This window comes from Zootoca vivipara, chromosome 8 (genome assembly GCF_965207765.1).
Source record: "Zootoca vivipara chromosome 8, rZooViv2.hap1.1, whole genome shotgun sequence".
In the NCBI taxonomy this organism is placed as follows: domain Eukaryota; kingdom Metazoa; phylum Chordata; class Lepidosauria; order Squamata; family Lacertidae; genus Zootoca; species Zootoca vivipara.
The window spans coordinates 29592821-29617315 of NC_142591.1; the positions used below are offsets into that span (position 1 = coordinate 29592821).

The following is a 24495-nucleotide window of genomic DNA, read 5'->3' on the forward strand; positions in this document are numbered from 1 at the left end:
GAGACCAATTTCGCTGGCCTTCAGCCAGGCACCTGCGGGGTTTCCCTGCCTTTTCCAAGCTCGGGAACGCGCGCAGCTCAGCGCCAGGAGGAGGAGGACGGAGGAGGAGGGAAAGCAGTCAACCCGGCGTACGGAATCCCAGCCGCTCAGAAGGGAATCCCCCGCAGCCGCAGCCAATGGACAAGCACTATGCAAAACAGGGCAACCCCGCGCCTTCGCAGCCCAATGAGGAGCCGGCAAAGTCCCGAAGTTCCTCGCGATTGGAAGGCCCGGCCGAAAGAGCAAACCAATGAGACAGCGCCGCAGGCTCGGCGTGGCGAGGGGGCCTGGCTATGCAAATCCGATTTGAAAAGCGGGCGGGAAATCTGAGTTTCGCGGGAGGCTCTTGGCGCGTAACCCTTCTCCCTTCCCTTCATTCATTGTCAGCGGCAGCCGCCGCCGCTGCTTCCTGGAGCCATTTTCCAGGCAGCCCCAGCGAGCGGCAGCGGCCGGGCTCCATCCGTGGCATCTGCCCGCTGCGCGGGCTCGCTCGCTCTCGCGACGACGCCTCCGGCAGCCGCAGACCCTCCGCTACCCCCGGCCCGGACCATTTCGAGTCCGGCGCGGGCATCGAGCGGCAAAAGAGACCGGCAGGCCGGGTGGGGGGCGGCGGCGGCGGAGCAGCGCCAAGGGTGGGAGGAGACTCCGCTCCGGGTGCAGGCAGACCCACAAGGGGAAGGATGCGGAGGAGAGCACTGCAGCCGCACGCCCTCGCTGCTCGACCGCCCTCTGCTCCCATGGACTCCGCGGCGGCCTCCGCCGTCGCCGTCAGCTTCCCTGCCCGCTTCGCTCCCGCCGCTTTCCTCCAGATCCGCAGCAGTTCCGGGGCATCCGCGCTGGGGGCGCCTTGGGTCTCCTCCTGCTTTCCCGGGGCGGCTGGCGGCGGGGCGGAGGGCGCCCGGCCCAGCCTCGTGGGCAGCGGCAGCGCCTTGTGCTGCACCCCGCACGGGCCCGCCGGACGAACAGTGTTGCTGCAGCCCGCCTTGGAAAGTGCAGGCCGACCCTCGGTAAATTCCTCCCTCCCTCCCCAATCTTGTGCATGTCTGGCGGGGCCCAGCCCTCCTCCCACACCGGGGTGTGGGGGGTGGGTGGGTGGGAGAGGAAGCCCGCGTGCCTTGGATCGCTCTGTTTTGCTAGAAACTTTATTTTTATGATTATTTCCTAGCTCCTCTTGGCCCAGGGTGGGTTCTTGTGGGCCGGAATTGTGGGGGGAGGGAAGCGATCAGAGTCTTCCCTACCCGGTGCAAAAAACACGCAGGAGGACCGCGGGTGCCCTTCCCTTAAGGAAGAGGGTTTGGGGGGGGAGGCGTCTCTTGCGCCCGTCTCCCCCCTCAATTTCTGGTGGCTGGAACAAAGAGAGCGTAGCAGAGGCCGGTGCTGCAAGCAGCGTGCTTGCTGGACTGGGACACTCGTGACATCGGAGCGGGGTGCGCGGGGCACGGGACCTCCGCTCTTGTGTGCGGCTGCACTAGAGGGGTCGGCCGTGGCGAGGGGGCGCGCAATCCGGCTCCCCCCTTCCCTCGGGACGGCGGGTGGGGTTCAGGGTCCGCCTCGGCAGCATGGCCGTGGGGGAAGGGGGAGGCTCTCTGTCCCGCTGGTCTCCTTTTCGCTTCACCCCCGGACTCGGCGGCGGTGACGTTTCGCACACGTGCGCCGAGGCCGCGTCTGTGACTGGGAGCCGGGCGAAGGAGGGAGAGGGAAGGAGGGGGGCGCGGAGCCGAGCGGGGGGAGGGGGACACACACACAAACGCACACACGCTCCTTCTTCCTCTGGCCTGGGCAACCGCGCAGCGCAGCGCACACCCGGACACACAACAGCGCGCGTGTGCCCGGGTCTCTGCCTTCCTCCCTCTCTCGCACACGCGGCCCTTCCTGCTTCTCAACTCTGGGAGCTGCCGGGGGGCACCGCTAGGCTTCGAAATGCCCCTGCAGCAGGTAGGCTTAGGGAGGGGGAGCGTGTGGGTTCTTTTGGGGTGCGGTGGGGGGGGGGTCGGGCACTTTAAGAACTGGCCGTCCACTGAAGGAACTGTTTCATTCTCCCGGCAGAGTTTCTCAAAATTCAAGCACTGTCCTTTTGCTGGGGGGCATTAAAGTTGGGGTGCTAGGTTATATTTTAAAAGTATCCCCTCAGTTCCCCCCCATCTTGCCCTTCGACTGGAATGACCGTGGGGTCACCCTCCCCGCCCCTGAATGCGGTGTTTTCCTTCCTGTGGCTGAGCTGAGTTGGGCCTCTGCCTGTCACTGGAGATGACTCCCTGAAAGTTGGGACGGTTCAAGTAACTGCTTCAGGCCACCGTTGCCTGTGTGCCGCTTCATGTTTGAAATTACTTCAGGGCTTGGGTGTGGGGTCGGTGTGTGGGGTGAGCTTGGGTCAGTGCAGGGTTTCAAACTGAAACTTCCACTTGTCCTGTTTCCAACTCTTCTTCTCGCCCCCCCCTTCCTGTTAAGTATAATTCGATTATAATTTCTTTACTGATAAGGTGGTGGAAGGGTGGTCTCTGTGAGGAAAGTAATGCTCCCCCTTTAAGTTGGAAAAACCCTGTTGTGTTAGGCTTATAAACTGTGGGAATGTGGTTTGTAGGCTACAGAATAATTAAGTTACTGCACCCTTTTGACTTCTCCTCTGAAGCTGCTCCTGGAGGCCTTTTTGTACCTGTTTGTTATTACAAATAAACTTTCCACAGGAGTTGGTAGTTCAGAAGCAAAAAGAAGTTTGGATATACAAGTTGCAGTGGGGAGATAAGAGACAGGAATAGAACCCAATTTTTCTTCTTGCTGGGTAAGGAAATGTAGGCCTGCAAAATAGGACACAGCCATAAATTGGGGAAGCTGCTAGGTGCGGTCTTCAACTTTGGGGCAGCCCTATTTTGGGCCTTCCTGGACCAGAAGGCCTTTTCTGTTACAGTTTGTTGAATTTTGAGCCTTTCTATGGGTATTGTCAGGTAGCTAAGTAGGCTTACACTGATAGGTTTGAAAAGAGTGCTTGACAGTATGTATGCTTGTGGGAATGACCCGTGCCCCAATCATCATGACATCGTTTTGATGATTTAGGATACCACACCTCTTATTTTGTATGATCTAACATTTGAACCTTTCTTTTTTAGGCTGAGGCTTATACCCACAACATGACTGTTGCCTTGATCATCTCCGTTTTGTTTTTTGTCTTGGCTGTTCGCTCAGTTGAGAGAAGGCCTATAGCCAACTGACAGGATTGGAGGGTAGGGGAAGAGAAAGACAACCCAAATTTCAGCTCCTTTTAAATAAAGTGAATGGTTCCATCTCTCTGCCCCTTATCAGCCTTCAAATCAGATTATTAAAATAATGAAACAAATGCCATCTCACCACTATGGCAATTCAGGGTTAAACGTGTAGTAAGAATTAAAATGTATGTATGAATCACATTAAAATGGCCTAATGGACACTTTCTGTAAATTGGAGAGTGTTAATATAAGCTTTTGTCATATGAAGCATGCTCTCTAAGGGATTTGGGATGGTGAGAGAAGGCTTTAAATCTTGATGACATCAAGCCAGGCATCTGCCATAGTGCAGATATATTTCATGTACTACCAAATGGTATTGAATCTGGAAAACTGATCGCTCAATTGTCTTTCATAGTATTGGTCCCATAGAAACTCTTCGTGTCTGTCAAGTAGCAGATGATTACTTGTGCTGTAAAGAAAGCCTATTTGTAACATGATGGTTGTGTGGTTTTCAACATGAAGAACAGTCTGTTCTTAATCCAGTGGTAGTGTCTACAAGTATAGATATTAGAATGATTTAGCACATGTACAAATCCTTGTTCTACCACTAATTCTGCTCACAAATGGGTTGTCTGTTGCTGAGAGCAGATTCTATGATCTAGGCCCTTGCCCGTGGTGACTGGACACTCCAGTACATCACACTAATTTAGGTGACATTTTAGAGAAGTAATTTAACAAAAAACTTTACCTTCAACAATCCTTTTCTGTGTCATCTGTTGGGGCATCTGCATGGCAGAAGTTCTGGGGTCTCATATAGCCAATGTAGTGAAGGTTAATGATTTATCAACTAATATGAACTATAATATTATAGAATTATTTTTTCTGCCTTCTCTCTCTTGTGGCGGGCATTAAAGTCCACAATGTATACCAGCAAAAAACAAACAAACACAGTAGTGTTTCTAGTGACAGTTTATAGTTGATTTCGTGCTCTACAAATATACAGACTTTGGAAAGTAAGAGTCTGAACTTTTATGCCTGAAATGTGGGCAGGTAGATGGCTGTGTTCATATCACTTGCTGGATAGGGAACTACAGTACTTGTACAAACAGGACACACATTGAAAGAGGATACTATCTAACTGCATTGCTTTCACTAGGATGCTTATTTGTACCTGTGTTTTGGGTGCAAGTAGTCATGCTTATGTATCTTTTTTTTTTTTAAAAGAATCTGATTAGAGTTGGATCAGGGCAAGGAACTACTATGATCCTGTGACAATTTCAGATTTTAAACTCTGAATAAACTAAATACAGGCATAGTTTATATTCTCTTAAATCAAGATACACATTTAGAGCTGTGCCAGCAGTTTGCATTCTTCTATAACTTGAAGCTTGCTGTGTAGTGGAAAAATGAATATTTGAGTGCTATCTGCAAATACTGCTTAGGATGTTAAAAATCAGCTTTGCTAGACAGTTTCACACAATGTTACTAGTTTGTGGCATATCAACTGGCATACTATTTGGGGTGGGGGGCAGAAGAATTAAATTCCAAATTCTGCAAAGCCTTCCTTGCTCTGTTGCAAAGTGCAAATGCTTGTAAGCCCATCATGGAAGCGGCTAAGGCTTGAATTAAACTAATACGTAACTCATAAGAGCCTAGAGAAAAGGGACATTTGATTCTATCATGGCCTCTTACAGTCCTTTAAGTAGGATTTCTGCTCATCTTGGATAATTTCAATATAAATGGAAAAGTTAGATATAAGATCTATGCCTAAGTGATTAAGATCTGAGAGCTGTGAAAGTTAATGATTAACAGTGCAATCCTAACAAATCCTTCTTAAAAGTACTATTTACTTCATTTGGGCTACTTCCAGGTAAGTAAGGTAAGATTGTGGCCTTTTATTCTTTAGGGCAGTTCAACCTGACCATAACCTCCCCCATAAAAGTTTTTGGTGAGCAAGTAGGTCTCTCTTAGGTCTTTGATGCCCGAGATTATTGTTTCCAATAGTGGTTTGATTCTCTGGCAGAATTTGAGTTGTGGATTCCTGAGAATGGCAAGGTATCTTACGGCTTCTTAACTATATGAGCACTTGAATGTTAGTAGGTGTATTAGGATTGTGAAGTAGTCTGGGTTATTCTGTTTTAGAAAAACAACCCAAGCAAGGTGTCTGGGTAAGATGGGGATGAGACATAATCCATTCAAAGAAATAGAAATAAAATTCTGATAGTGATGGAAGGTGCATTTGCTCTAAAAAGGACAAGAAATCAAACAAGGGTTACGTTAGAGAAGCGGTTATAAAATTATGGCCCCAGTTCAGAGAAAGCTAGTTGTGCCTTGTTTAAATTGATGAGACTTGTTAGACTGAAGTCCTGCACACACTTGTTTGGGTGTAAGCGCTGTCTGAGTTGACAGGCATAGGATTGCACTGTTCACTACTCAATGAGGGGGTGAACTTGTAGATTGGGGTACACTGCCTGTGCAGCTTGCTGTCTTATCCTGCTCGCTGACAAAAAGTAAAGTCAGTGGTGCTTCATTTGAATTAAAATTTCCTTAAGACTGACAGGACCATTTGTATTTCTTAAGTAGCGTCTTAAAGTGAAGTAGGTTTGAACTGATTTGGGGAATTGGAGGCTGAGATAATTAGTGCTTTGATTGCTTTACTTTAAATTAGGGCTCTCTTTTTGGTCCTGATGAGGTGATTCTATGATTCAGATACCATCTATAGCAGGGCTAGCTGACACGGTGCCATCCAGATGTTGCTGAACTATAATTCCCATCACCTCAAACCATTGCCTACGAGGACAGGGGATAATTGATTTGGAGTTTGACAACATCTGGAAGGCACTGCATTGACTACCCTTCATCTGCAGGATGGTAAGTATTCCAATCTTTTTTAAGGCAGCTAATTGCTTTTAACAGAAACATGCTCCTGAATCCTGTGGCCCATTGACATGAGCTACAGGGAGTCTGGCTTAGTGCATGTCTGAAGTGACACACTGGGTTTGTTTCCAAATGGAAATGCATATCTCCCTCTACCCCTAAAATGTGTCTGGATTTCTAGGAAACGGGATATTACAAGTAAAATGATGGTGAAAAAGAGCAGCTAATGAGAGTATGTTTAAAAGATAAGCAACTCACCAAGGAATGGCAGTGAATCCATTAGTAATTTTGGATTGTGAGAGGGATAGGAGCAGCATACAAATCAATTATTTTCAATATCTTCCTACCTGAACATTTAATACAATCTTGCAAAAAAAAAAAGGTGATTTTTTCCCCCTCTTGGATAGGGGTTTGCATGTCATAGAGCTTGCTGATTTTGCTGTTCTACCTCCTGCATTTCAGGAGAATTTGAAACACACACACACACAGAGAGAGAGAGAGAGAGAGAGAGAGAGTTTTTCATTCTTTCAGAGTATAGCTGCCTGCAGCAGCAAAAATGAAGCTTTTGGTGAATCACTTAAAACAGGCTTCCTCAACCTCGGCTTTCCAGATGTTTTTGGCCTACAACTCCCATGATCCCTAGCTAACAGGACCAGTGGTCAGGGATGATGGGAATTGTAGTCCAAAACATCTGGAGGGCCAAAGTTTGGGGATGTCTGGGCTAACCACTGTGAAAACAGGATCCTGGACTAGATCAGGCCCACTGACCTGATCTAGCAGGGCTCTACTTAACATACATTTAAAAGATTTATTGAAAGCATGAGACCATAATTTTTAACATTTATGCTTAGTATTGTAGCAGTCCAATTCTCATGTAAGCCAATCATTCAAGCTATGCTCTTAAATGTTTGGGTGAAAGTGATGAAATCAGGAGTTTAGGAATATTTGTGTTTCTGGAAAGGAATATTCTGCTTTGATTGCTTTATATGGAAATAACTTGTCATTTGCAAAATGGGTACTCCATTATGAACATATTTAGCCTATGTCTGCTTCTCATGTTAGGTTTTGCACTCTAAGTGGACTCCCAAATACAAAATACATGCATACTGAATTAGTTGTAAAGGTGTGTCTATGTATAATTCCCTTTTTTAATCTTGACAGCACACGGAAGCAAAATCTCCCATTAACTCGGGTTTCCCATTTAGTTCAGACCAAGAAACTATGGTTAAAAGCTTCAGAATGATACAGGATATGGATTACAACAAGGCCTTTTGGCTTGTCAAAAAGTCATTAACCATGGTTTCCTGCTCCAGAAGGGCACTGTGGTCAATGGTGCCAAAAGCTGCTGAGAAATCAATGGAAACCAACAGGCTCACACTAAAAAAAAAAACCAAACTCCCATCTCCTTGCTATTTTTCTCCCCATAATTTACCCTCCCCTTTGCTGGTATGCAATTTATGATAAGGGGAACTAAAGCTTCAAGGAAACACTGTTAAATACTTTTTATTCCTGGATTATGTTGGTGGCTGAAAAACATAGATGGAGTTCTGTGTTTTTTTCAGATACTTGATTTACAGAAAGTGCCTAAGCCTGCAATCCTATGCAAACTTATTTCTCAGTAGATGGGCATAAGATTATGATATAAAACTGTGAAACTTGCAATTTAGAATGAGGGTTTCCATATGAGTCATGCTAGTGCAGCTGCAAAGGTTAGGTTACATGTTCTTGGAAGTCACTGGTAACCATTCTGTACTTAAAATGGTTTCTGTGATATTTCAGAAGCCATTTCGGGTTATTTCAGAAGCCATTTCAGGTTGTTGGTTTGTTGGGTTGCCACCTTATGGAAGATGTCAGCATCCAGCTGTCTTTTGCAAACTTCAGGTTAGCTTGTAGTGACTGAAGTAGAAAAGTCTACAGGCTTAATACCCTTATTTATATGTTTACAGGTTAACTGTAAGACCAGGATCTAAAGAGCTCACTGGCCACCTTCAGATATCTGCCAAACTATAGTTTAGTGTGACTAGAACAAGCTTCAGCTGGCCTTGGGGACTTCTTTTCAAGCAAGGAGACACTTGGGTGCTTTTGATTATGTTGCTTTCAACCACAACATGTATAATCCCAACTACGGTTATTGTTAACTGAGGAAGACACAGCACCTTTTAAAGTACATCATATATTTAATTTGTGTGAAATATATATCGGCTTGAATTCTGTAGTTTGTTAATGGGTGGCCATTGTAGAAGGCATGGATGTCTCTAGGAATGATACATGCTCAGCTCAAGTAATTCTTGTAGTTTTCAACATCTGAATTGTTGCAGACCAAGATCTTTCAGAAAATAAGTGGCTGCTGAGATTGTGACTGCTATGTACAAGACTTGCATATTTGCATTTTCAATTTGCACCTGAAGGTGCTGTTTGAGTTACTGTTAAATCTCTTCCCCCCCCCTCTCTCACACACACTGTATATGTACAGTGGTATACAGACTCCACTAACCCAGAAATAGTACAGTAATACCTCGGGTTACGAACGCGATCCGTTCCGGATCGCAGTTCGTAACCCGAATAGTTCGCAAACCGAGCGCGATGGGCGCCGCCATTTTGCGCATGCGCAAATTGCGCGATCGCGCGCGCGGCGAAAACACTTCCGGGTTTGCGCAGTTCGTAACCCGAACTGTTCGCAAACCGAGGTGGTCGTAACCCGAGGTACGACTGTACCTCGGGTTAAGAACTTTGCTTCAGGATGAGAACAGAAATCGTGCTCCGGCGGCAGCAGGAGCCCCATTAGCTAAAGTGGTACCACTGTATATCTTGAGTCAGGTAGCAGCAGATCCGTGGTTTACTTTTAAATTCTGTGTCCAGTAACTATCAGAAAAAGAAGCCCACACACCAAAGCTGAAACCCTTTCAATCTTCCAATGCCTACCCCATCATATAAATCCAAATCTAGCAGCCAGCTCAAAAGTTTTAAGGCTTCTGTAAGATGCTGAAGATCGGTGCACTTCAATGGAGACAAAATTACACAGTTGTGGAAACAACCCCTAAGAGTCTGCTGTACTGTTGTATACCTAAAGGTAAAGGTCCCCTGACAGTTGAGTCCAGTCACAGACGACTCTGGGGTTGTGGCGCTCATCTCGCTTTACTGGCTGATGGAGCTGGTGTTTGTCTGCAGACAGTTTTTCCGGGTCATGTGGCCAGCATGACTAAGCCACTTCTGGCAAAACCAGAGCAGCACACAGAAACACCATGTACCTTCCCACCAGAGTGGTACCTATTTATCTACTGTGCTTTCGAACTGCTAGGTTGGCAGGAGCTGGGACAGAGCAACGGGAGCTCACCACATCGTGGGGATTCGAAACACCGACCTTCCGATTGGCAAGCCCAAGATACTCAGTGGTTTAGACCACAGCACCACCCGTGTCCCTGTTGTATACATATCTGAAACCAAAATGGACTGTGCCAATACATATTAAGGGTACATCTTTAAAATGGGGTGTGGATTTCCTTAAAATTCTGCAGTAGTAGGCCAGTCATTTTCACAGCCCTTCGAGATATTTAAAGCAGGGGTGGGAACTGTGGCTCACCAGATGTTAATTGGACTACAACTCCCATTGGTCCCAACCGGCATGGCCAGCAGTTAAGGATGATGTGGGGGAGCTGTAGTCCACACACATCTGGGGAGCTGCAATTTCAACCTCTTTTCTAAATGCTCATAATGGCGGTGCTCATGCCCAATATATAAGTGGGTGCATGATGGAAAGATGTGTTGAGTGTCAGATTAACTAGTGGGGGGCCTATCTCTGAACTAACCTAACCTGAACTGTATTTCATTGTACATACTTTATAAGTAGGCGCGGGTGGCGCTGTTGGTTAAACCAGAGAGCCTAGGGCTTGCCGATCAGAAGGTCAGCGGTTCAAATCCCCGCGACGGGGTGAGCTCCCGTTGCTTGGTCCCTGCTCCTGCCAACCTAGCAGTTTGAAAGCACGTCAAAGTGCAACTAGATAAATAGGTACCGCTCCGGCGGGAAGGTAAACAGTGTTTCCGTGTGCTGCTCTGGTTCACCAGAAGCGGCTTAGTCATGCTGGCCACATGACCTGGAAGCTGTACGCCAGCTTCCTCGGCCAATAAAGCGAGATGAGCGTCGCAACCTCAGAGTCAGTCACGGCTGGACCTAATGGTCAGGGGTACCTTTACCTTTACTTTATAAGTAAGCTTAACTTTCATGGTGGTTTTTTGGAAATTTCCTACTTGAACATGTTTTCTGTTAGAATGCTATTACAATGGATGCTTTCAGTTAAGTCAAATGTTAGGGCTTTGCAGTAGAAGTGTTAATAAAGCCCACAAAGACAGACGACTAAAGGAATGGCATCAGATTAATATGGTGACTATAGAAGTATGTTAAGATATAAAGAGCTGTCTTTATTTCAAATCTTACCCAACACTAGGAATGGATTTTCAAGATCTTGGACACCAGCATAGGTCTACCAGAGGTTTAAGGAACTGAACTTGATTCCATTTTCTTGCAAAGCATGTATTCTCTGAGCTGTTGCTCCTTTTTTTTGCTCATATTTCTTAAAAAGTTTCATTTTTGCTGAATCAAAACATGGTGGCAAGCTTGGAGCTCAGTTTTGTGGGGAAACTCTTAGTCCCCAAAGACTTAAGAGTAAGGTGATTGAAATGTTTTGTTAGCATTTCAGAGCTGTTCTCACCCCATCTATGGTTACTACCATAAAAAAGATGGAATTAGCAATGAGTTTCGTTGGGCAAATTGACAATGTTTATGGTGCCAAACCTCATATTGTCTGCATGTGTTGTGTTTGACAAATGTTGCCACTGTGGTACTGAACTTTGCTACTGAGGTCCATGAAAATGTTAGTCTGTCTCATATTCTAGGTCAAATGAAAAACCTAGAATGTCTTACAACATTTGTTTGTGGCTAACATCATTCAGTTAACCTGTGTTGATTGTGTATGTTGGCCATTTCCCCCCCCCTCATAAATTAAAATAATCATGGTTATAATAAAACGCAGGAAATAAATAAAATGCATACCACAGCATTGATTGGATACAGGGGTCAGCAAACTTTTTCAGCAGGTGGGCCAGTCCACTATCCCTCAGACCTTGTGGGGGCCCGGACTATATTAGGGGTGGTGTTGAATGAATTCCTATGCCCCACAAATAACCCAGAGATACATAATAATAATAATAATAATAATAATAATAATAATAATAATAATAATTTATTTATACCCCGCCCATCTGGCCGGGTTCCCCCAGCCACCCTGGGCGGCTTCCAACAAAATATTAAAATACAGAAATCAATCAAACATTAAAAGCTTCCCTAAACAGGGCTGCCTTAAGATGCCTTCTAAAGGTCTGGTAATTGTTATTCTCTTTGACCTCTGGTGGGAGGGCATTCCACAGGGTGGGCGCCACTACCGAGAAGGACACATTCTACTCATGTAAAAACACGCTGATTCCTGGACTATCCGCGGGCCAGATTTAAAAGGCGATTGGGCTGGATCCTGCCCCCGGGCCTTAGTTTGCCTACCCATGGAGTAGAGGCTACCATATAAAATTTGGCTTGTTGTAACATAGTGAATATGGAGACCTGGTGAACAGAGATACTCTTCTATAACTGGATAATTTTACTTGGCAAAACAACTGTACTTGCATGATTTGGAAATACTGCTAAAGTCAGCCCCTACAGTTGTCACAATGCCCACAGAACTTTATCTGTAGCTGCCACATTAGAACTTCAAGCTATCTGCATGTAGGGGAAGCCTGATGTGGTATACTAGGAAGTTACAGTATATATTTGGAAGAAGAATTTAGCAGAAGCAACTTTAGGTTGTGTAGCAAAGCATCATTGATGCAGACTAAGAAACCCAGTTAGAATGCAACAATGGTGGGTTATTCACTTAGCTGCTGAATCTTGCTTGTGATCCAGGGCAGACAGTTGAAGGACATGGGAAGGGTGAAAGCTGTCTTGCTATGGCACTTGGAAAGGAGGAGATAGTGAACTATTTGCTTCAGCTGCATAATGAGGAGGTGGGGGAAACTTTGTGACCACGAGTCCTAGCCTCGTGATGTGCCAGTTGCATGAGACATCTGCATATTCTTGCATTGCAGGGGGTTGGACTTGATGATTCTCAGGGTCCCTTCCAACTCCATAGTTCTATGATTCTGTGCCCTAATCAATGCAGGAATATGCAGGCTTTCAACTTGAAGCACATGTTTCTATGTTACAGAACACCATTAAGAGGGAGCCTTGGGGGGGGGGGTATCTGCAACAAAATAAAAGCATTCTACAATATCTACAGGCACCTAAGAAGTTGGGAAAGATACATGGATTTCCTGCCTCACCTCCTGACTATAATAATTTCTAGGTCCTGTGAAGCACAACTTCATCTTAGAAGGTTGATTTTGCTCTTTACAAGAACTCTGCTCTTTTGACAGGCAAAGCGAAGACTGGAACTGGGAGGAAGCGGACAGCAGTTTCTGGCTGAAGGACTAAGAACGCCGAAGGGGAAAGGGAGAGCTGCAACTAGAAGTCCAGATAGTCCCAAAAGTAAGGAACATTTTTTGTTAAATGTGTTGCAAAGAGCTTCAAAGCATTATGTTACCGTTCTGGATTTTGAGTGTAATCACTGCTCCTTGCCCATTGATCAAGCCAATGCATTCAGTGTGTTCTCAGGTAGCCTTTCATGGTTGTTTTTGGTCTGATTAAAATTATCAGCCCCTGGCTCACATTGCAGTTTTGTTCTACCATGTACACAGGATCAGGTGCAAGGAAGCTGTGGCTCCCCAGATATGCTTATACTCCCTATCAGCCCCAGTCAGCATGGCCGGTGGTCAGGGTTGATGGGAGTAGTAGTCCAATCCAACTGATTCTATCTCAAAGTATCTGGAGGGCCACAGGCACTGCTATTGAGCTAGATATTAGTCTTCATGTGTTCTCTCTAGCTTGTGGAAAGTGAACATGTGAGGGTGGGGGATAGCAGATGAAAGTAAGCTAGTTTTATGCACATACATGTGGGTTGCCTTTGCAATTGCCCTCCATGACTTGGAAGGAGATCTTCTGAAGTGGGGGCTACCTGTCCCCTCGTGTTCTAGAATTGTGGAAAATCAGGGTTACTGCCGACAAAGAAAGGCTTGACCTTCATCGTGCACTGATTGAGTTCTAGCCACTTGCCTCACTCGCTTGCTTTTGAGGTCTTCATTGGGACCGGTTGCTTGGGAACTGCCTAGTACAAGGGAATTTTTGTCCCCATCATAGACTGAGCCTTCTGAATAAATGTGCCCGCCATGTTGCTTCTGATTTATATGTGCAAATTACAGTGGTACCTCTACTTGCGAATAACTCTACTTACGAATGGAGCTCCGTCCACCATCTTGGATGCGGTTTAGATAGGATTTTTTCTACTTACGAATGTTTAGATAGGGTTGCTTCTACTTACAATTTTTTTCTCCCAATGCATTCCTGTGGGATTCGACTTACAATTTTTTTGACTTAGGAATGTGTGTTCGGAACGCATTAAGTCGTAAGTAGAGGTACCACTGTACTGTATAATGTTGAACTGGCTCTTGAGTGGTCCCGTGTACAATCACACAATTACTCCCAATTACTCAGAAGGTTTAAATAAGGAGTTTTAACGTCAACTTCATAACCATCATGAATTAATTTTTTCTTCAAGCTCCCAAATCCCCTTCAGAAAAGACGCGATATGATACATCGCTGGGTCTTCTCACCAAGAAGTTTGTTCAGCTTCTGAGCCAGTCCCCAGATGGTGTCGTAGATTTGAACAAAGCAGCAGAAGTCCTTATGGTACAAAAAAGGAGGATTTATGACATCACCAATGTCCTGGAAGGCATTCACCTCATTAAAAAAAAATCCAAGAACAACATTCAGTGGATGTAAGTATCCTAGTGCTGTATTCTTGTTGCCTACAGGACAGCCTTGCACTTTCACATTTCATTTTCACGGAAGTATTTTGTATGCTGGAGGGTAACGAGTTATTCCACTAAGCTTTACTCAGAGTAGGCCTACTGAAATCAATGAACACCGCTAAGTTAAATCTACTCTGAATAAAACATACGGTAGTTGACTACCACCCAGGGAAATTTAATCCTGCCATTCACGGAGGTATCTTATCACATGGTCTGACATTGTATGTTTGGATTGGCTGTAGGTCATGGCCCCGTATCACATGGAATACATTGGGAAAGGGAATAGTGGCTTGCAAACCACTGCCCATAATACTTGGTCAAATGAATATTTATTCAGAGGCAGCTTCCCTCTGCTTGGCAGGTGCTGTGAACAAACCTACAACATGTCTTGCTTATGAGCTGCTTGGAGTCCTCTGACATTTGAATTCTGATGTGATTCAGCTACATTCTCATGGCTTACTCAAACATCTAGAAATATGTAGCACAGCCCTTTCCTTGATATAGTGTTTTGGAGTGCGGTTGGTGGCATTATATTTTCACGTTTCTTTAAAAAATAAAATAAAATAAACTTCTTTGTATGTAGAAACTGGCATATTACGGGAAGTGAGCCCTCTGCTCTCCTTATCCACTAGCTTTCCACAGCTGGGGAAAAACAAAGAAATATATATTTTTTCACTTGTAATTCAGAGCTAAATAATGCACATGAAGGAAGCATTTTGAGCTGTGGTCAGGGACAATTTTGGTCACATCCACACCATACATATGAAAAGCACATTTATACCACACAGTCGTGGCTTTCCCCAAAGAATCATGGGAAATACAGTTTGCCTCCACAGAGCCATTTTAGCACCCTTAACAAACTACAGTTCCCAGGATCCTTTGGGGGAAGCCATGAGATGTCTATGCATGGTGCAGGTGTGAGTTTAGACATCCCCGGCTCAAGTACACACATTACGCCAGCAGTACTGTTGAGAGAGAAACTCAATCAGTTCCTCTTGCATTGCTTAAAAAGCATAGGAAGGCAAGGGAACATTGTGGGATGTAGGAATGCATGATGTTGCCTTCCCCACGCTGCCCAATAACAGTTTGCTTGTTCTGAAGCTTGAGCATAGCCTCAGTAGAAATTTGGTTTTAATATGGTGGTGGATATTTGGGGGTGAGCTTGGAAGAGTGGCTTGCCCAACAGCTACATAATGAGTTCATGACTGAGTTGAAATTTGAACCAGAAGGTTCCAGTTCATAGCCATGTACTTCCCATTAAATGAGATGAACTTTAAATTTGATCCTGATATGGAGGTGGCGTACATTCAGCTTGAGAATTTTGATACTTGGTGGTATTGATCTCTTGGCAAAAAGATACTTTGCAGCACATGTGATTTCTTACGTGCTTTGACTTAATTCTTCTAAAACAGGGAATATAATGGTTGGACTAAGAAGTGAGAATCGATTTTTCTTAGTCTGAAACTATCATGGGGTCCTGCTTGGACTTGGGTCCAAGTGGAGAAGCACCCCCCTATCCATTACCGAAAGGTCTGGAAGAGGCTCTCCCCCCACCCTGGCATTTCTTACTATATAATGAAATTGCAAGAATGTAATCATGCTACAGTTCACATGGCTGCACTGTTTATAGGAAAGTGGGAGGTGCAGCTCTCTGAAGCACCACCCACCCTCCTTTAAAAGGGATTGGGATAGTTGGGGTTAGTGAGCAGAGTAAGCAGGTGCGGCAGCTCTTTGTTATTAATAACTATGTGCAAACACTGAATCTTAAAAGTAAACGACAAAAACAAATGGAACTAGAGAGCATTTTCAAACATGCAGCAAGAGTCACTGCTACTAAAAAAAAGTTATGCCCAAAATGCCATTAGTAAATGGTGTTTTGCTATCTTTGCACATCAGGTAAGGCACACCATCCTTCCAGAAGGAGGAATGAGATAATCATGGGTGGAATCTGGAAATCCCTCTGCTATATGTATGGAATAAAGTGAAACAATGTTTCTAAAAAGAGGTCTTGTTAAGCCTCCCCTCTTGCCAGCTTGCTTTGATGTGCTGTAGTTTTTCAGACTATGCGACTTGCCAAATCCTCAGCACTCAGCTTCTTCTGAATTGAATAGTCACGTGAAGTTTTAAGAGAAACTCTTGTCTTGTCTGGACTGGGAAACTTTTGGATTGGCTGTGAAGTGTCTGATCACTTGTCTTGTAGGGGCTGCAGTCTATCGGACTTTGGGGGCATGTTGGCACACTGTCAAGGCTTGTCCAACGAGGTGGCAGAACTCAACCAGGAAGAGCAAAAGTTGGACGAGTTGATACAAAGCTGCTCTCTTGACCTAAAGCTACTAAGAGAAGATTCTGAGAATCGGAGATATCCTTTTATATCAGATAGAGATAGGCTGAACTCATTTGGGAAATCTTAACATTCTTCTAACAGCTAGTGGATTGTATTAGTGGTACTAATACTATATGGCAGCAGGCATGATGCTTACTTATAGCTATTCTGATAATTTTAAATCACATATGTAAGCAGTTTTAAACTGTTTTCATTGTGGAACCTGCCATGGCACTTTGGGTGGGTAATTAATAATAATAATAATAATAATAATAATAATAATAATATATTTCAAACTAGGACTGATGTTCTGCAGTAGCAGCTAACTTCAGCACTGTTTGGATTCTAGTTAATACAATACAGATTTGTTGGTGTAATTTTTAGAAACCTCACAAATTATTTCATAATCAAAAAATGAGAAGTATAGCCAAGAAATCTCAACAGATCACTCCTCGCTTTGTCTAACTTCAAGGCTGTTTCAGTTTCATTCTTATTTATTTTTTAAATTTAGTATTAGAAGTGGGGAGAGAGCAGCTAACAGTAGCCTTGATGGAGGAACAGTGTAAGAATATCTACTTTAGTGTGCTGATACATGTGACTGAAGGCTGCTTCTGAACAATTCTTTAACAAAGTTTACATTAGCTTATGTTAGATATGAAGACATTCAAGAAATAAGTAGCCTTAAAGACCAAACTGTCATACTTGTGAAAGCTCCTCCAGAAACGAAACTTGAAGTGCCTGACCCAATAGAGGTAAGAATAAAATGTTTATGGTTTTTCTTCTGTAAGTCAGTCTTACACAATGTGTAACATTTGCAGTGGTCTTATACAGCATTTCCTTACGCTGCTCTGGTTCGCCAGAAGTGGCTTAGTCATGCTGGCCACATGACCCGGAAGCTGTATGCCGGCTCCCTCGGCCAATAACACGAGATGAGCGCCACAACCCCAAAGTCGTCAGTGACTGGACCTAATGGTCAGGGGTCCCTTTACCTATACCATATTTATGCATAAGCTTTACTGAATGGGATCATTTTTCTATATGGCAATAAAAATGCTAATGGGCAGTCTTCTAATTTTTTTGTTTCTGGAACCTGGGAGATCATTCTTCTATGCCTCTCTTTCCTTCTGACTAGATCTTGGTTAATGCTGTCTCATTTATCTTTCTTTGCTCATTCTGTTCCCTGAGAAGTTGGTCTGCTACCATCCCCTCTGATTATTTCACTCATTGTAGTGTTTGTGCCTTGTGTCTTGCTGTTTCTTAAACTGACTTTTCACTTTGCACTTCTTTCTCAATCTAATTTGATTTTTTTTAAAAAGATTATTGGCTTTTCCACCTTCTAAGACAGCAATGAGGAACCTCTGGCCCGCCAAGCCTCCCGGTTTGGTCCACCAGGCCATTTTGGGCAGGCCACACCCACCTGCTGTTAACATTCATTTATTTTTCATTCACCATTTTACTGGTAAGCTGCTTTTCCACAAAAAAGAATCAAAGTGGCTTACAACAAAAAGGGGGGAAAGAGTACTGTACACTTCAAAATCAACCATTGCAAGAACTGCTGCAATACCCCTCTAAGAAGGCTTCAGCTGGACAATTTGGAATGGGCAGCAAGCAGAGGGGTGCTGTGGGTGCCGTGCTCCCAGACCCAATTTTGAGAGGGGGTGCAAACAGGCGCCCCCACAGCAGGCTCCTTCATTGGAGCTTGACTCCGTGCCAGAAGGAGCTGCACTTTGACTGTGGCGCTTGTGCCTGGAGCAGCTCTGCAGGGCCTGGGTCAGGCCTGACCTGGGGAAGGAGAGCAGGTGAGTGGACGGCAGCGCTGCTGCCCACCATCCTCGGCCACTGCAGCAGCTCTGCCACCAAGTCACTTCTGACCTGGTGGCGGAGAGCTGGAGAGCCCACCCTCCTGGGTTGCGAGGCACCTCCTGCCTGGCTGCAGCAGCTCCGCTGCCAGGTCAGACCAGAGCAGGAGGAGAGGGGGCAGCAGCTTCCCCGCCTCTCTCCTAATCCTGAATTGTGAGCTGTGGAGGGCGCCCTCTGCACCCTGCCCCCTTGGGACCATACCCCACCTGCCCGCCCCGGGCAATGTGGGCATATGCTCTGCTGCTGGCCTGTTTAGCATTAGCAGTATATTTTGCTGGACCAATTCTCTATTGGTCTGTAAGCTTTCAACCTACGCAGGGCTTTTCCTTAGGTTAGGCTACCATCTTATACATCCTTTCCTAGAAGTAAATCCTAGTGAGGTTAGTAGGACTTACTTCTGCGTAGGCATGCACAGACTTGCACTGTTAGTATATTAAGAGTGAAATGGGTTGTGAGGTTGCATATGAAGTACTTTTGTTCTGAGACAAAAGTTGATGTTCAGGAAGAGAATGGGTCATCCACTTATTCCTTATGCATTATTTTTATATCATTTGTAAATGAATAGCAGTCTCACCTGCATGATTAAATGTGCACAGACCTTTGCAGAAACATGTTACTCTTCCACACAAAACTGACTTTGATTAGCACACTGGACCTTATAAAAATGAACCATAAATCTCCAGTAGCTGCTTGTAGCATTTTGTTAACAGAAGACATATTGAAAATGGGGATGTTTTATCTTTGCAGAATAAGCTGATACACTTATCTAGTACCCAGGGGCCTATTGAAGTTTACTTGTGTCCAGAAGAAACGGATTACCACAGTCCAATGAAGACGCAAGATCAGGATCATAATGGAAATATCTCAAGGAATGTTTCCAAAGGTAACATTTTACCTTTTAAAATTGTATTGACCAAGTATAATTAAAGAGAAAGCGTAATTCAGTCTGTTCAGTTAATAAATGGTGTGCTGAATGCTAGATTTCTTTAGACTAAAGGAAGTATGAATTCTACCGGCGGGGTGTGTGTGTGTGTACCTTTCCCCTCTACATTGTCATACTTTATTCAGAATATAGGCTATATTGTAAGTACTTCCATGTCCTGAGCTTGCCGTCTAGGTTGGTGGATGTGAGAAATCACAAACTAATTCTGCTGTGCATGTACACTCGTGCATGTACATGTTAAGGCTATCACTATGAACTGTATATTTATGCATGATAGGTAATGTCATTTATGAATAACCTCTTGTCACTTAAAAGTGGTGGCTGACTATTTTTGTAAGAGACATGTTCTGTCAAGTTCCAAAACTTTTGTGATGCTCAGAGCATATGAGGCAGAGCAAAAAAGGGGGAAGAGGATAGATGAGTTTTCCATAGCTCAGAAGATGGCTTTTGGCTGGTGGGAAAAGAAGGAATGTAATGTCACAAGTTGCATTTGCCACAAGTTGCAGCCATTGTTTCTTCGAGCGCCAGGCAACTATTTACTGCAGGGGTCAGCAAACTTTTTCAGCAGGGGCCTGGTCCACTGTCCCTCAGTCCTTGTGGCAGGCCGGACTATATTTTGAAAAAAAATATGAACGAATTCCTATGTCCCACAAATAACCCAGATATGTATTTTAAATAAAAGGACACATTCTACTCATGTAAAAACACCAGGCAGGCCCCACAAACAACCCAGAGATGCATTTTAAATAAGAGAACACATTCTAGTCAAGTAAAAACATGCTGATTCCCGGACCGTCCGCAGGTTGGATTTAGAAGGCGATTGGGCCGCATCCGGCCCCTGAGCCTTAGTTTGGGAACCCTGATTTACTGGGTCTGCTCTTAGCTGCTCTTCCCAGGACAGGTTACAAGAATGTAAACATGCAGTATTAAAAGCAGCTAACACAATTTACAGTCAGAAGAATGCTTCTCCTGTCTGCTTAGCAGGATGGAGAACCGGTGTGGGGGGAGATGATGTCCATATGTTGTAAGAGGGGGAGAGTTAAGGGATAAATACCTCCCCACCATCACCCAGGTGTATCTTGCCAATAAAATGTCATCCCTATTTGAGAAGTCAATCTTTTTGCAGCAATTACTCCAAATAGCTGCTGGGTGAAAAAGATAGCATTAACTTTAGCTGTGTCTGTTGAAATTCGCCTTGTCCTTGCTTTCAATTTTAGCCTGGTTGCTTTACATGCAACCATCCTTTGATAACTTTATTTTCCTTTATTTCCAGAATAATTGTTATTTGGTTGTTTTGGGTCCACCTCTTGGCCACTAAGATATAAGGCTGTGTGTGTAACATTCAGCATTGAGAAATGAAACTCTTTTCTTTTTATAAAAGGTCACATGAGACTTTGTATTGTATCCAATGGCAGTTCTACTCAGAGTAGACCCATGGAAATTTAAGGACACAGCTGACTTGGTTTCATTCATTTCAGTAGGACTACTTTGAACAAATACAACCTTAAAAACCCATTTGTTACACTAGCATGGCCAAAAGACCAAATAGCTGTGCTGACTTCTCCAGTGGCATCTTGAGATGAACTCTGCACCTGATAGAGGCAACCGTCAGGAATTATTCCCACCCCCCCAGAGATCACAATTTTGGCCTAAACATGTGCACCCCTGCTCATGTGTTAAAGGTCACCCCTGCTCTGCACTGAACACACCCAAAGGGAGGGAAAGACTTGTATCCCAATCATTCTGATGCATTCTTATTGCTCAGAGCAACTTACCCACTTTTTAAATAATTTTGTCCAGCAAGATAAGCTGTGTAGAAACAGCGATAAGACTTTGAAGGGAAGGGCTGAGTGGGAAGGGGGGGAACATTGACATGCATTAAATATTGTAAAATTGTGTGTGCAACCTTCTTACACGTTTTTAAAAAATAATGCTATTTCTTGAAACAGATTTGATTCCTGATAACTCGGGAAGTCTTGACTGTTCAGTAACTACAGCAACCATCTCCCCATTGGCCTCTCCAACCAACCTTCTGCAGCAGACAGAGGACCAAATTGCATCAGGTTTTGAAGGGCCATTTGTAAGCTTGCTGCCGCCTCTACTTCATGAAGACTATTTGATCAGTCTTGGCGAAGAGGAGGGTATCAGTGACCTCTTTGATTCTTATGATTTTGAAAAATTGCCAGCATTGGTAGATGAATTTTTATGCAGCTGATTATCCCTTGTGTCTCTTTTTCCCTCTCTCTCTGTACCCCCCACATATTTTTAAAATGAAACCAGAGTACCTGCTGTCATTCCATGTTCTCTGTTCTCTTACCTCTTAATCCTTGTCCCATTTCAAGAACATAATTTGGAATGCTTGATATTTGGGAAAAAATAATTCTAGAATAGAGCAAACACAGAACTGCAGACTTTCTCATCAGAGTTACCTCAGTCCCACGTTCTGGTAGCTACTGGTTTTAGCAAAGTATAGAAGGATGAAATCTGAAATGGAGGAATGATTATACTTTCTTGTGTCTACAAGCTTTGTGAAGGGCTGAAGAACAGTTTTAGTCACACATAGCAATTCTTCCTTTATATTTCAAACTGTGCCTTCCGTAGAGTGTGTGTCTTGAGTCTTCAATTTGTATGTTCCGTCATAGTAATTGCAAAAAAAGTGCAAAATACAGAAACAAATATGTGAGATGGACTTCTTCCAAACTTTTGTGGAATGTTTGAAATATTCTCCATGCCCCTATCTTGGAGGAGTTTTTATATAAAAATGTGTTGCAATTCTAAATAAAACATACTAATGGTGGCCCTAGTCCAACACAGCATACCTGAGACAGCCAGGGTCACACACCTAACTAACCTTTTGAAAACTGAAGTTCTGTAGACCAGGAGAGTGGACAGGGTAAATTGAATCCAGCTGCTTGGTCTCCCTCCTGGACAGTCAGTTGATGGGATTTCACTACCCCCGAAGAGCTACACACGTACATCCCCATGTGTTGGACAAGGCTGGGAATTGTACACATTTCTGTGAAGTTGTCCACCCACTTTGTGGAATACTTGTGTGGAAATCTGCTTCCACGTGCCTGTAACCTTTAGCTGGATCAGGGTGACCATTTTGCCATAGGAACTAGAAATTTAAAAATTCTATACGTGAGGAAGTCACTTGTTATATATAAAATAAAAACACACGTTAGATTTCATGGTCCGCAGTGTGCAATAGAACTGGTACGTAAACATTTTGTGGTACGAAGTGGGGCTTTGTGTTAAGTGCCTACTAGAGTTGCACTGTGGGCTTCTTCCTGTAAGGGGATACTATTTATGCCAAGCTTCACTTATTCAGAACACTGTGTTTATTTTAGTGGATTAGTTGCCTCTGCTTCCAATTTTGGGAGTTGATACAAAGCTGACATTTCACCCAAAGTGTAAATAACATACCTGTCAGTACTCTCTGTAGTGAATTTTAATTTATAACACTTTGCTGGTTTAGGGTATGTGTTCTGAAACTAATACAATTCATACATCTTACACACAGTTGTGTAAAATGTTGCCACTTTAGATGAATTAGCAGTTTGTATTTTTTCTATCTGATGATTAATAAATTAGTAGAATGTTTGTTTTAAATATATATGTGTGGATTTTCTGGTACCACTGATATGCTGCTATAAACACTCACAATTTAAATGGCTGAGTAACAGTATGAAAGCTGTATGAGTGAGCCTTGGAATATAATTGTGTGAAAAAGGCAACACATTAAGAACTGTTAAACAGTGTTAAGTGTGTTTGTGTACAAACATGTGCATAGTTATTCCATTGATTATTTAAGTCGTATGTTCTTAAACTTTAGTCATCTAACAGTTTTGTACAATAGGAAAGAATTTGTAAAACCTGCCAGAATATTTTATAGCTGGTTTGTAATTTCTTGAAAAATCTTACTGTGGGTCTGTAAATAAAATAGAGTATTTAAAGTTTGTCTTGTGGAGAAAAAGTAAAAGCCCTGTGAGCATGAACACTTTGGTGGTATGAAGGGGATCTCTGTGGGTAGAATGAAAAAAAAGGGGGGACTCTAATGTTGTATGCTGTTTTGTACAATTTACATACCGTACTTCCCCAATGTGTGAGCAAAATACTAACCTTTGAATAGTATGCTAGTTCTACAAATCTGTAAAATAATGTAAAAACAAAACAACCAAACAGCTTTGCATTTATAAAGATAACCTGTTCTAGCTGTGATATTGACTCTTCAAATGTATGTACCTGACAGATTTTTTATGGTAATCAATAAAGCTTTATATCGGTATATAATTTCTTTAGCATTATGGTTACATTTCCTTCCCAGCTACAGCAATGGCTTTGGCAAAGCATTGTATACCAGGGAAGGTATCTTCAGGCAGTGGCGGAGCTTCATGCTCTGGCACCGGGAGGGGGAGAGCAGATGGGAAGGGGCCGGCCTGTGTCCTGGGGTGTGGCATGCTGCCTGCGGGGGCGTGGCGCCCAGCACTGGCAGGAGGGCAGCTGCGATGGCACCCCACTGGGATTGTGCTGTCGGGGGCGGTATGCTCCCCCCGGACTCCTCTTCCTCCACCACTGTCTTCAGGAGCCATGAGCAAAATGTGCCATAGCCGCACAGTGGTTGGGCTGCCCAGCTTTCCTAACACAAAAGAGAAACTGACTGGGTATAAACGGGGGCTGCTCATGGTGGTTTGATGGTATGAATAACAAAAATCATCTCAAGGTGTTGTACAATAAAAGCAGCAACATACAATGAAAAATACAAAAAGCGATACATTTAAACAAAACTCAGCAATGCAAAATACATACTCATTTCCCCTTTATCCAGCCAGGAGAGTACTGAAGCAAAAGTGTATTCAGTCTACATAAAGGGCACCTGTTGTTTCTCAACAGGAATGCTATTTCACAGAACAGGCAGCCACCCTAAAAGCCCTGCTCTTGAGTTACTGTGGCTCCTGTGATTTTTGGAGTCCTGCAAACTAGGGATCAAGGGCTTTTCCAGGTAGTTTAGGGCCTTGTGCTAGTACAGCACCATAGAAGATTGGCAGCAAGTGCAAAACTTAAAAGAAAGGTACTGTATGTGCTAGTGGTAGTTTGTCTCCCACAAGCAACAGCTGCTGTGTTTTCCACCAACTGCAGACTTCAGTTCAATCCCAAATCCTAGGAACAAGGCAGAATCAGTCCCAAAGTTGGGGCTGAAATGGGGCTAGAATGCCTGCAGGTGTGTCATGACCCTCTCAAATACTTTGACCAAAATATTATTTGCAACAGGATGGTAGTTGTTAAATACCATAAAAAGCAGGGTA

At 44.0% G+C, this 24495-nt stretch overlaps 1 protein-coding gene across 4 annotated transcripts; it reads left to right on the forward strand.

The window, feature by feature from the left end:
* The first annotated feature begins 373 nt into the window (after nt 1-373).
* E2F3 (E2F transcription factor 3) lies at nt 374-23482 on the forward strand. 4 transcript variants are annotated; one of them, XM_060277944.2, is made up of 7 exons: nt 374-1046; nt 12573-12684; nt 13811-14030; nt 16264-16422; nt 17024-17138; nt 18994-19129; nt 21139-23482. In XM_060277944.2, the coding sequence occupies exons 1-7, from the start codon at nt 720-722 to the stop codon at nt 21402-21404; spliced, it is 1335 nt and encodes a 444-aa protein (XP_060133927.1). In that variant the 5' UTR covers nt 374-719; the 3' UTR covers nt 21405-23482. The 4 variants fall into 4 exon arrangements, with proteins under 4 accessions (XP_060133927.1, XP_088531385.1, XP_088531386.1 ...); XM_088675259.1 differs by lacking the exon at nt 374-1046 and adding an exon at nt 1474-1974; XM_088675260.1 differs by lacking the exon at nt 374-1046 and adding an exon at nt 11950-12021.
* Nucleotides 23483-24495: the final 1013 nt, after the last annotated feature.

Bases quoted from the DNA above. Each gene is read 5' to 3' on its own strand.
- E2F3 (XM_060277944.2), top strand. From the start codon at position 720: ATGCGGAGGAGAGCACTGCAGCCGCACGCCCTCGCTGCTCGACCGCCC. The intron at 12,685-13,810 runs GTAAGGAACATT...TTTTTCTTCAAG, and splicing joins AAGTCCAGATAGTCCCAAAA to CTCCCAAATCCCCTTCAGAA. The intron at 19,130-21,138 runs GTAACATTTTAC...TTCTTGAAACAG, and splicing joins CTCAAGGAATGTTTCCAAAG to ATTTGATTCCTGATAACTCG.